At 39.9% G+C, this 13,746-nt stretch overlaps 1 protein-coding gene across 1 annotated transcript; it reads right to left on the reverse strand.

The window, feature by feature from the left end:
* Window positions 1–139: 139 nt before the first annotated feature.
* On the reverse strand, window positions 140–12,474 carry entpd3 (ectonucleoside triphosphate diphosphohydrolase 3). Its single transcript, XM_080470776.1, has 11 exons — window positions 12,272–12,474; window positions 8,042–8,106; window positions 7,523–7,660; window positions 6,495–6,612; window positions 6,250–6,409; window positions 5,406–5,565; window positions 4,402–4,629; window positions 3,667–3,930; window positions 3,480–3,590; window positions 2,826–2,963; window positions 140–2,047 (listed from the first exon to the last, which is right to left on the reverse strand). Exons 3-11 carry the CDS (start codon window positions 7,655–7,657, stop codon window positions 1,859–1,861), a joined length of 1,503 nt encoding a protein of 500 aa, XP_080326902.1. The 5' UTR covers window positions 7,658–7,660; window positions 8,042–8,106; window positions 12,272–12,474; the 3' UTR covers window positions 140–1,858.
* Window positions 12,475–13,746: the final 1,272 nt, after the last annotated feature.

Here is a 13,746-nt window from a genome sequence, read left to right on the forward strand (position 1 = left end):
GCAGGTTTGTTCTTCCATAATACCTCCACTAATTAATAGAGCAGATTTGAAGAAGTATGCACGTGTGATTTTAGCATCAAATTAAAAACAAGCTGCGCTCAGGGAAATGTATCTGTGAGATCAACAAGCAACACATGATGCAGTCAGTGTATAACTTTATTTGAAGAGATGGGTACAGTCAGTGTATCAAACACCCGTGCATAGATTTCACCATGACATTGACATCAGCATCATTGAAAACATTTCTTTAATTGAGTGTGCTGTAAGGAGAAAGTAAAAAAAAAACAACAACACACAAACACATACATAAAAGTGAGCAATCATTCTCATGCCTTTTTTGTTTTCTGTTTCTAGTTGGCTCATACGGGAATGTATAATTCAACCCTGCTTTTTTTTTCTTTTTTAAATAGTGTGGGAAAACAATTTCTTCCCCTGAAGCTCTCTGGTGACCCGGTTTCCGAGATTCGAGCAGCACTTTAGTCCATCTGAAGGTAAACTACAATAATCATAAGCAAAGCAGATTAGTCTGTGGTAAACAATAAAAAATGTTCTTAAACCTGAGCACTGTCTGTGCAGTGTATTTGTAAACTTTTACATTTAGGTTATATTTAGAAGTTCGACTTTATCTCCCTTTTTGGCCAAAGCTTTTCCTGGAATGTACTTCAGCGGTTTCTGCAAAATTTTCAAAACTGAAATAACTGAGACATTACAAGGGAGTCAATAATGAGTATGGTGGGCCTGAAGTTGGTTGTTCTTTATTCATGCTTCATGTATTTGATCTGACATGGGACAATACTGTCTCTGAAAATAGTTTGTGCGAGGATGACCAATGTTGACGGCATATTTCATCCTCTGGTGCCGTTTTCTCAAGTAAAATACGGACATTATTCAATTGAATAGCCGCTATTTATCCCGGAGTGCTCTGCCTTGTATGAAAGCCTTCCCACTAAAATCACACAATGTGGCCAGTTAATAATCAGTCGACTATACAGGCTCATTACAGTTTGTTCTAGTCGAATAATGCGAGTTACTTCACCGTGTATTTAGACCACACAGTCATAACAAAGAAGAGGGGACGTGTCATTAAAAACAAGTGTTATGAACCAAATGAGTTCACGGGTCAGATGACACCACATGAAAGATGCATTCTGTCGTTATTACATGTATAATGCATGGAGAAAAACATAATCACTTGGTGAGTAAACAACTCATGCTTCGGACGCATGTGAGCGCTTGAGTGAATTCACGTATACAGTAGAATCTCAATTTTGAGATTAAAAAGAAACATTTCTGATTACGCCACTACAAGCACATGGGCATGTGCGACTCGTGAAAAAGATGTGTATTTTACATGTGCATCTCAAAAAACTTGAATATCATAGAAAAATGAATCATTCAAATTTAGTAATTCAAAATAATGGAATCACATTAGAAAACAGGAAAAACTCATAAATATTAACAGATATATCGAGATAGTGTATTTTGGATTCTCTTTCAATTATAACCTAAAATGATCAAGATTAAAAAAAACAAAAGAAAGACCCAATTTTTTTTTTATAGCACAAATCCCAAAAAATATGGAAGTTTGACCGTTTGAATTAGACAAACTCTCCCACTGTATTGTAGAGTTTTGAATCATGCCTGTACTTTTTCCAATGTTAAATCTGAATGTAGCTCAAATGTCAAATCTGTCACTAGTTTCTGAGATAGAAGGCAGTTAATGGCTCATGCCGAAGAAGAAAAAAAAGACACATTTCCATCAGTACTTTAAGAAATATGTGCCTGAACATGCTTTCATAGTGATTCCCAGCCACTTGCTGCTCACAAAGGGCGACCTTTGACTTTGCGACGTCCACACTCAGTAGCAGGCGCGAATGAGGACGATGAAAACAAAAACAACAGTCATGATGGTTAAAGCTGAGAATAGAAAGATGAGGCCAGCGAAGACGACATTTGTCATGGGGGCTATTTCTTTCACCTCAGACGGGAGCATGTTGGACATGCTGAGCATGTAGCCCAAGCTCCAGCCTATATTGGTTGATTTTACCTGAGGAGAACAAGAGAATGTCGTTTAGCGTGCATACACACACATTGTGCACACACTGAATATTTTCCATGCCACAAACTGCCAGGACATCCCTTTGCATGTCTGGAGAAGTTAGAAATATGGAGCAGTCCTGTCATGAAGTTGTACAATTGGAGCTCCGGGGCAAAAGATGAGTCATAACACTCAAAGAAAATCCCTGTAAATAACCCAGCGTGACATTTGAAGCTGCTTTCACAGGAACCGAGCAGACGCTGAAAGCTGCAGTCAAACAATACTAACCATTTTGTTGGAAAGCTGTTGAGGAGCAGCTTTGTATCAAGTCCAAAGGCCAAATTATGTACAATTAGGAAAGAGTGATTGCAGTGAGCGCCTTTTCTGGGCGCTGCTATCTTTCTTATTGAGGCATGAGAAATGTAACGAGAGCCACACATGAGGAATCCCCCTCTGCTCAGGGAGTTCCTTTGTGGAAAAAAAATACATTGCATGCCTTTCATTCTGGCTTTCGGACTTTTTGCCAACAGATGATTTGTATGTCAGCCATCAATTTTTAGGGCCGAGTGGGTGGCCTCATTTCATACCCTTGAATGTCGTTCTGTCTCTACACGCCAGTGCTCGGTAACAGCTCAGTTACAGGGACTCCAATCACAAAAACTGTGAATAACTTTCTGAATTTACACCAGAAATGATTCAACATGATGTAAGAAATAAGAAGTAAGAAGTTTCCAGAGAGAAATGTGAATTAAGATTGTTGGCTCTTTTATTGCCTTGTAAAACTAACCTCTTTTGAAAAGATTATATTTTTCCAGGTCTCTTCATCAAATTTGTATCCGTCAGCCAGCAAAGTGAAGACATAGTGTGCTGCGAAGCAGTAAGTCCTGAGGTATCTGTCAGATATCTGCTTCTTTTGTATTTTCAGCTGAAGTGAAGAGAAACAAACAACAGTTTAGCCTTTGATTATGAGAACAATGATAAAATGGCAACGTTATGTTATTTAATAGAAACAAAAAGACAGGAATTTATCATGGTATAGTCTAGACTTCACTTCACATCTCGGATCAAAACTATCTTGACAGCAAGTTTTCCAACCTGCTTTAGCCTGTTTATTCTTGCAGTATACATTTAAACCACTAGGTGGTGTATTTAGTCATGCAAAGATGCAGCTTGGGGTAACGTTGAAACAAAAAAAGCTCAAGGTCTTGGCTAAAATACAGTGGTAACAGCTTGTTTATTATTTACTGACTTTAACCAGTCAGGAACACGGCATCTCCCAACCCCCCAAAAAAGAAAGAAACGACAGTATCGGGTGAAGAACATTTGGATGTAAATGTGGCTCAATTCAGCCCAATCTATAACCGAGGCATGAATTACACTTTACAAACTGAACCTTTAATGGTGTGAAATTCTTTAGGCGCCAACATTTGGACCAACTTACCGTTGCCCAGTGTGTGTGACAGAAAGTCCGAACTGAGGCGTTGAAGTCATTAAAGTCTGCTCCGCCTTCGTTAAGCACAGCCCTGGCAGTGAAGTAAAATCCAGCATAGGCCTGAGGAGAAAAGCACAAACAAAAACATTGTATTGTGTCTTGGATCCTTGCTTGTCTTACATTTTCCTTGTGTTACCATAAAATTTCCGTTGACTGGCGGCTGCTCGACGCCGTTGAAGCCGCACTGTGATGACGAACAAGTCTTGAAGTCAAATATGGACTTTACTATGTCTCCGCAGACGTCAGAGTTGGGGGTGCCGATCAGGAAGAACTCTTGATCTGGGTTGTAGTTTTTTGGTTTCTTTGTGCATTCTGTGTCGTAAATCGACGAGGCCTTCATTGTAATATTGAAACCTTCAGGGTAGCAGGGGTTCTCTATGTAGGCCGGGTCAGATGATCCCTGCAGGGGAGGAACAGGAAGAGTCATGGTAAATGAGATAACATGTCAGAGTTACAGGCAACATTACCACTTCCAAATTCTTTGACAGATAAAAATGTAAAAAGTTGATTCCTTCTTACTGGGACGCCACAGCTAGTTAATGCCCATTATATGTTCTCTCAGCTTCGCATATTTCTTCATCGAGAATTACTTTTAAGCTCAGATTGAAGTAGTCAGCTACCAGAAATAATGCATCACAGGCTTGTCTGACAACATTTATAGTTCAATCAATATTCTTAATGACATAATGCATCCTGGGCTGGTTTCCCTTCGCCTGTTTGCTAGTGAGGGATGGCAGTTCACTAATAGAATTCTTAACTGGGCATTAATGGACTTTGGCTTGCGTATGTATGCAGAAATACATATATTTTCATATATGGGGTGTGTGTGTGTGTGTGTGTTGAGGGGGGGGTTCTGTATAGATATACAAACCTGAACAATCTTATCCAGCACCTTCTTCTCAGCCTCATTTTTGCCATAGCAGAGGTAACTGTGTGTGTAGACGATGTAATTATAACCATACAATTTGATAGGCATGTAGTCGCTCCCGTTCTGATCCTCTGGGATTGCAAAGGCAATCTGTGTAGATGCTCCACCAAGATCCATGGAACCAACCGTCTCCGATCCTTCTGGGTGTACATACTTGTTCCACAGGTTTTCCTGCAAAGATGATGAAAACGGGTCAGTTAAATAAGAAAGGGGGAGGAAAAGATCCCCTTAATACACAAATTCACTGTAATGTAAAAACAAATTAGAATGTTTAAATACAAATTGTGTATAGATTGTTATTTTATGTTATGTAATTTAACAAAGCCACACAATGGTGTATCTGGTCTCTGTGTGTGGAGTTTGCATGTTCTCCCTGTTGGTAGGTTTTTCTTCCATGTACTCCCAGCTCATCTCACAGTCCAAAAACATGTATGTAAGGCTACCGGGTGCATCGAAATTGTCTTGGGGTGTGAGAGTATGTGGGATTGTCTTTGTTTGCTCTGTTTTGAATTGTGGCGTGATCGGCTGCAAACCTAAATTAAACAAAGTGCTATACAAGATGGACAATTGGAGGTAATTTACCAAACAGTGTTTAGATTGCGCTTAGTGCCAGCAGCGTAAAATCTGGAAGTGTTAGAGAAGTGAAGAGACCGTCTGTGTGCTAAAATGTAACTGTTTCTTCATTTTGCGGCTGATCAGTGGTTTGGGGGCCTTCTTTGTCATTTTTCTTTTTTTTTTTTTATTTGATAGAAGGATAGATCAGATCTAACAGGTCACAGGTCGAACAGACTTACCCTGGAGCTACTCTAATTCTGTAATAATCCTTATTCTTTTTTCATGCATTTTGTCCAGTGTGATTGTGAGGTTGTATTAATCATAATCATTTAGGTACTCCGCGCGACATGCCATTATTTTTCTGACAAAGCCAAATTAGAATGTTGTCTTACTTCGATCAAGTTTCCCATCAGGTAGTTGACAGTGATCCATCCGTACAGTCCTTCTTCCTGACCACTGATGATGGAGGCATTTTGGAACATGAAGGGCAGTGAACCCAGGTATTCACTGAGACTTGCCAGAACTTCATTGGCCTTTTGTTCATTTTTCTCCCTTATAGCATAGTAGAAGGAGAGTGAGGTTAGTGGTTGTAGAGGAAGTTTGGTGTTAGAACAGAAACAAAAATGACTTTATGTTGCAGAAACACAAGTAAGAAAAATAAATGAATAAAATAATGTGAAATAGACCCTGTGACCCAGAGACAGAGGACGATACAAAAATGAATGCACAACAGTGAGCATAGCGCTTTATAAAACCGAAGCAGTCGACCGGTTATATTAATTCTATTCGCTTTTTGAATCATCTCCTGTATGTCCACTACTGTGAGAAAACCCCACATTGAACTTCCCAGCATCAGTGCTTCTCTGAGCTCCTGACTTTGGCCCCCGGCCTGTAGTCCAAACATGTTGTTACTGCTGAGGCTTCCTGGGGACTCATTGTGCTTGGAGGGGAAACAAAATGGCAGATTTAATAAACCAGGCACATAAGATTACTACACTGGGGACCAAACCCTTGAGGGCCACAAAACCTCTGGTTTATTTCATCTATTTATTTTATGTATTCAATCACTAATTCATGAATCAACTGTTCTTCTATTTGTCGCAAAAAACAGCATTTGTTTAATATGATAATATATAAGTATCGTTATGTTTCTAATGCGGATGCTGTCTGATTTCACTTAGATTAGTTTGTTTCATACAGTGATGAAGCTAAGTAAAATTCCTAAAGCTTTCTTACTGTAGCAATCTCATTCCTGCAGTAGACCCCAGAAAGAGAATGGTGGTACGATGTTTCTCAGCTGGAATAATATTGCTGACTTCCTTCATGCATATTCTGAATCCTTCCCAAGTTTCAGCATCTTTCTGGCGGTCAACTTTCATTTCTGAGATGGGAGTACCTGTGGGCACAAAACAAAGCTAATATCATACCCTCAAGTAGGCAGCTGTGAAGATTTCTGAGACATTTTGGAGACAATTGTTTACCATTAACTTTGCAGTTCATCAGTTCTTTTACTACTCCAGTTTCATTCTGCTTATCCCCCGGCCACTCATACACGTACACATTGGAACGAGATGAACCCGAGTCTATCACTATGCCATACTGAAATATAACAAAAAGAGAAGATATCATGTCACAGGAACACATTTTAATCAGATTGACCTGCTCTCATCAATAACATCCCAAAATGATGCTATTGTAATTTGTTGTAGGGGCACTGAACTGCAGAGAGGCTGTTGTTGCTCCGACCAGTTACAAAAGAGCGCTCGTGGCTCATCACTCATCACCAGTGTTGTGTAAGTAACTGTTGCACATTGTAGTATTAGTTGATTAAACACTTCGGAAAATTAAATACACACTCAGGGAAGTTCATTTTTCACTTGTATTTGTCTCCCACAGTTAAGCCTTTGTCAATATTGTAGTAGTCATGTAATGTGTTTGTGCTGCTTTGGCTCACTACCATAGCTGTCGTCATTGTGTGGGTTCATCTCACCCATGAAGTTTTGGTTAGAACTGTTACTTGGAGGAAGATGTTCTATGAACTGGATGTTAGATAAATCTTTTAGGGCTTTTATTGTATCACAGGTATAAGAAACACATCATTTACATGTTTGCTGTATGTAAGGATGACAGAGGATTACTATGGCACATCTCCTCCAGTAAACAGGAGTTTATTAGAATAATAATAGAGCAGCTCTTCCACAGACATAGCTTTGCATAGTGCTATTTTCCAACAATCTGATCTGTGAGCATGAGAGACAGCTCAACCTTTGTTTTTACCTGCATAACAAACTATAGAATCCCAATAAAATGACAAGTGATGCATTTATTTATAACACATTATTCCCAACACGGGATATCACTAAGCCAAATGATGAAACATGCTACTTTTTAATAATTATACATTTTCAATCTTTTTTTTTTCCCCATTATCAGTTTTTAGAATGTGTAAGTGCCTCCATGTTTATCTCTGAGTCAAAGGACATTTGTGCACGTGTCTGTATGTTTTCACCTGCATGCCGTACTCTTTAGTTTTCCGGGTGTCTTGGATGACAGCAACTGCAACAAGGGCAGCGATGCTGGCCAACAGAAGAAGAAAGACTGAGGCTATTCGACACTTGTAACCCATTTTCTGTTTGGAAGCCATTTCCTGTGGGCATGATATTGAGCATTGTGTAAATAGTTAGACAATGTGGAAGACTGTCGGGCTTTTAATTTGCAACACGGCTGTTTATTTCGAAAATGCAGTTGCAAAGCATTCAGTCGAGTCACTCATTCACTCATTCACTCATTCACTCAAAGAAAGACATTCAGGGTTTGGGGCTGGCCTCATCGGTCTACCCAAGAAGTGTGGTTTTCACTAAGAGCTTTTCACCTCTCAAAGTATTGACATGTTAGAAGTTTGAGAAGTGATGAAGAACAATAACAGCAATCTGTATTTACAAAAGCACTGGCAGCACTATCAAGCTGGTTGACTCTGCACATCAAACAGTTAGGTCAAGGAAAACACACTCTGATGAATAGGCCATACCGCCTTGTGGAGTCCCGGTCCCCGTCAGATCTTGGAAGCTAAGCGAGGTAGGGCCTGGTCAGTACCTGGATGGGAGACAGTGAGGGAACGCAGGAAGCTTGAGTGAATGTAGTGTGAGAGTGAGTGGTTGGTGGTGATCGGAGGCGCCGATGGCACACCTTGGCAGCCTCGTCTCCGTCAGTCTACCCCGGGGCAGCTGTGGCTACATACGTAGCTTACCACCATCGAGTATGGAGTGAATGAATAATACAATGTAAAGCACTTTGAGTCTCCTAGAAATATGTGCTTTATAAGACTCACACATGACTATTTTTATGAAAACATAGGACTCACAAGTTAGTGTGCACTGCACTCGTAAACATTGCAGTGCACAAAAACTATGTGACTCCATTGGACATTGCCTGTAAGTTATCATAGTCTCTTTTATCCCCCCATGTCGAAAAAGGAGGTAATTAGAATCTAGTTGAACAAAAACATACTTGGTCTATTACACATATTGAGAATAGAAGGCAACAGTCTAGAGAATGTCTTCACATGGTCAAGTCCAAATGTTGAATTAATTCCTGTTTGAATTCTGTGGAAATACGTAACTCATGAAAGCACTTTATTGGCAAAGGTCAAGAACAACTCAGAGTTGAAGCTGTTTTCTAAGGAGGGGTGGGAAACAACTTTTTCTGTGCCAACTGGTCGGTGATAACTGGAAATGAAGGCAGCTATTAATTAAAGATTCACATCCTGCTACAGAAAAATGTAACATTGGTGACATTCATCCTTGTTAAAAGAACAATCCACCAAACCAACTTTGTATGAGCTCTCTTTAACTCCATCGAAAGACAACAACTCAGTCAGATACAGGACTGCATAGCCACGAAAGATGAAATCTGTTGTTTCCTGACAACACTTGCTTCGCCAGGTAGGATCGATTTGTCATTCGAATTGTCATTTAAGAAGTGAGAAGAGGCCAGAAGAACATCTTGGTGCTATAAACAGTACTTTTCTCAAAAAGCTAGATGGTGCATTGTCTATGTTAATCCCACTGGATGCTGAACTATCCATCAAGAGAGAGGAATATGCATTGCGATACTCAATCCTACTTTACGTCTTGCCAAGTTGCAAGCTGGGGAAAATCTTTCAACATTAGAAACACTTAATCAGTCAAGTTTGATGGTTTGTAATTAAGGTGGGACTGAAACTGTTCCATTTGGTCTGTTTATACTCATTGATGATCAACAGTGCTGGTTATGTTATGTCATCACAAAGACGCACAGGATGGTTGCAATTAGAGGTCACATGCAAACACTTGAACATGAGATGTGGCTCCTTGGCTGTACACACACAGAAACACACACACAAATCCATACAAGTGTCACATGCATACACACACACATGCACCCACACATTGACATTCCATGTCAATGTGTGGGTGGTATTAAACTGAAAAAAGAAAAGAAAGAAAAAAGAAAAAAAAAACCTTCCAAGGCAATGTTTGGGTGATTCACATTGTATTGGGAAGACACGCATGTGGTTTCCATCAAAGATCCGGATCTCCTCACCACTTCATGCTGGCCCCCTATATACATACTATATACATACACTGAACATGCTTTCTGATGACATTTAAGTGACTTGTCTTAAACAGATAAAGCAAACTGTTAAAGTCAGAAATGCAGCCTGCCTTCCAACCTTACCTGAACCCTTGCCATATCCAAACTGAAAACATGTCTCTACCCACAAATTGAATGATTCTTCTCATGAGCCTGAATTTATTTCACCTCAAAAAGACAATATAAGTGTCATTAGATTTCAGTCTCCTTAATTGTAACACACACACACACACACACACACACACACACACACACACACACACACACACACACACACACACACACACACACACACACACACACACACACACACACACACACACACACACACACACACACACACACACACACACCATGACCATGACCATGACCATGACCATGACCATGACCATTTTAATGTTTTTTCCTCTTCAGATGTATGACGTTTAAATGTTTGTTCTCTTGTTGCTCTGTGAAGGTGTTCTAAAATAAAACTGCAGCATCACGACGTGCCTCAAGCCCTGGCTTGCCATCATTGCATCACTCTAATGACAGTCTGATGTCAGTCAACCTGACATATTTGTAAGTACAGTCTCAGCCTCTTCTGAGGTGTCATTATCACTTTGTCTACTCACTTTGTAGACTAAAGAGATCCACCGCTCTTCTTCTTTCACCCACTTTATTTGGTATCTATTAAAGTGTTTCCTGTTCCAAAACAGTTTGAAAACCAAGGATAATTATTTGACTCCTGCTAGAGCTGCTCACTGTAACACTGAAATCATATCACTTGACAATCCTTTAAGTTGAGCTCTTGGAAGTTTCCACTGGAAACACAGAGGAAACAAGTACTTCAAAAGTGTTGGAAGCTGTGATTACAAAGCATGTCAACAAGCATGCCTGATGTTTCTGACAGATGTCCCCTTATGTCGACTTAACACACAACAGACACGTGTGTAACATAGTTGAAATTCTACTCTTATCCCTGATATAGTTTGTCTTCCTTTATCCACATCAGATTATTGACAAGAACCACAACCCTCCCTCCTAATTGGCCAAGGTTATCATCATTTCTGTCAGGTCTCTGTGTCTGCCTCTGTGTTTCTCACCTCATGTTTCCAATTAAACAATGTTCCACTTGCGTCCACCCCTTCCTTGTGTATTTAAACTCCTCTCCCTCTGTTGTCCTTGTCGGATCGTCTCGTCAGCATGTCATGTCTCCTCGCTACTTGTCTTGCCTCTGGTCAGCCCGTCGCTCTTCTGGTCTCATCACCCTTGTGTCCCCTGCGTCTCCTCGTGTTCCCTGGACTTTGTTTTCAATAAACCTGTTTTTTTCACGGAACTGGCTGAGTCCGCGTTTGGGTCCACCCTACACAACCCTGACAATTTCTAATCTATTAATTGTTTCCATTTAATTTTCCACCACTGTGATGGGTTTGTCTGCCCTCCTTAGGATTTCTTCTTGCTACATCGCGGTTGATTCTTCTTGCAGTTCTGATTTTTACTGATGCATCGTCTCGGGACCTTTGCTTGCTTATATTGTTGCACGTGTATCGACCTGCTTTTAAGCAAGATAATTCTGATGGGTTTGAATTCCCAGTGCATTTAAGTCCTCTATCTTTTTATTTATTTTGTCCACCACTCAAAGAAATAAAAAGTTTGGGATTTTGAGCCAAGAGGAGTCAAAATAATGAAAATGGATCAAAGCTTCTCTTTATCTGTTTGGCTCATGTTTACTCACTATGTGACTGTGGTATCAGATTGCATGAGCCTGCCAAAGGCCGAAAAAGTTTTGTTTTTTTCACATTTATCATAGACAAATTATGGCAACAACAGACTGTAGTCCACCTGTTGTACTATGATTTAAATACAAATATTCATCAATCATATAGGATAGAAATCTAAAAACAAAGAGACGGGAGCTCATTAATCTCTGGCTCTACTGGCTGGTTTGGCTCATCTGGCTCATCTGGTCAGTGTCCAAGCAGCTTTGGTGAAGTGCCAGTGAGTGTGAGTGGATTCAGTGGCAGCAGCGTCAAATCTAGTTAAGGAAAAAAAAAAAAAAAAAATATATATATATATATATATATATATATATATGGAAATACGTGAGAATGATTCCAGACATTCTTCACTTATCATAAAAGTAATTTTGTGCCATTCATTCACAGGCAAGTTTTGACAGTCTTTGTTTTTTTTAATTAATTTCTATGAATCTGATGTTGTGCAGTTTCAAAATGACATTGAAAAGGCAGGTGAAATTTTTTTTGAGTGAAGTTGATTATTGGAATGTTGTCCTACATTGCACACCAGAACCTTGTAGTCTTCAACAACACTTAACCAGTTGAAGTAATACTTTGCAAACATAGCCATGTTTTTTCACCCCATAAACACATCCTCATATGACTCATTCAAGCGATGTTTGCACAATTTCTTCCCGTTGCTTGTGGGGACTGGTCCTCAGGCGAGGCATGGACTAAAGTGCAAACAAACGCATCAAGCAGACTGTAACATTACAACACAGTAATACAATGAAACTGCCCTTATATGTGGTAAGTTACACTGTTGTCACATGCAATGGTTGTCTTTATGCTGGTTTGATAAGACAAATAAAAGCACTGGAGAAAAAGGTAGTACATATGTTGCTTACCTTGAAGGGATTGGCAGCAGATCCTGCTTGGGAGTGGGAGTGAGATGTCTCTCAAGGAGAGATGAGGAAACAGAGCAGGAAATGGGGTAGCAGCAAAGGAAAGGAGAGAGCAATGAAGTGTGCAGTGAGCGAGAGCGATATGGACTCTTGAGAGAGACTAGCCGACAGTAACATGAGTGGTGCACCCTAACACAACTTAGAGTGGGAGTGAGGGGGGAGCATGGGAGGAGCAAAGCCTACTGACTCCAGTTCGTACCACTCCCATCACACCAGAGCCGCCTGCACAGACAGGCTTGTGTTTAATCTTTAAATACAGATAAAAGTGTCTGTGAGACAATATGAATAGATGGGGTTAGTGGTTAAAAAGTTATAGCATCAACATAATAAAGTAGAATGTGCAATCTGCTGAGTGTTTATCCTGAAGTCCGCTCTCGTGCGATCTCGCTGAACTCAAAGCTGATGAATACCGTGAAAAGCAAAAGCCACGGATGTCGTATCAACAATCAAATATGTGTTGATACCTGCTCGATTCCACTCCTTTGAATATATTTTCTCACTGTGAAAATTATGAGTCACTCCTGTGAAAAACCCTATTGGAGCTGCCAAACTACTTTTCTTTACTGATGGATGTTAGTACTCCAGTATGTTTGTTTTGCTTTCAGGGCAGACATTAAGGAGCTGAAGGCATAACTGGAATTGTGGTTGACCGAACAGCAGAGTGTTTTTGTATGAATACACGTTTGTATTTCCTAGCACTTTCTGGAAACATGACACCAAGTTGCATGTACACTGTGTGAGTATCAGTCTGTATAATATCACTTTAGGACGGGACTTTAAAAGTTCATTGCTTTGTTCTTTTCTATTGTCTTTTAAGTTATCAAACAATAGTTGTCCATACATACATACATACATACATACATACATACATACATACATACATACATACATACATACATACATACATACATACATACATACATACATACATACATACATACATACATACATACATACATACATACATACATCCATCCATCCATCCATCCATCCATCCATACATACATACATACATACATACATACATCAAGGAAAGCGTTGAACATCAGAAAAGCTTTTGGTGGTGGAGGTGTCATAGTGTCGGCAGGAGTGTCTCATCAATACAGAACTGCCCTAAATTTTGTGAATGATACAGTGACAACCCAATACTATCTTAACATCATTAATCCAGTCATTGTGCCCCTGCATGAACAACACAAGCCTAATTTCAATGACCTGAGGGCCCTTCAAGTCAAGTGGGATGCCAAGCCTCAGCAGACAATACATCGACTTGTGAACAGCATGAGACGTCAGCGTCAAGCTGTAATTGAAGCTCAAGGGCATATGACAAGTTAGAGACATTGCCATTTTTTGTTGCGGTAGAATGTATAGTTGTAGATTGCTTGAGGTGACATAATCACTATTGCATACTTCTACAT

Source organism: Lipophrys pholis (genome assembly GCF_963383615.2).
Source record: "Lipophrys pholis genome assembly, chromosome: 9".
NCBI lineage: Eukaryota > Metazoa > Chordata > Actinopteri > Blenniiformes > Blenniidae > Lipophrys > Lipophrys pholis.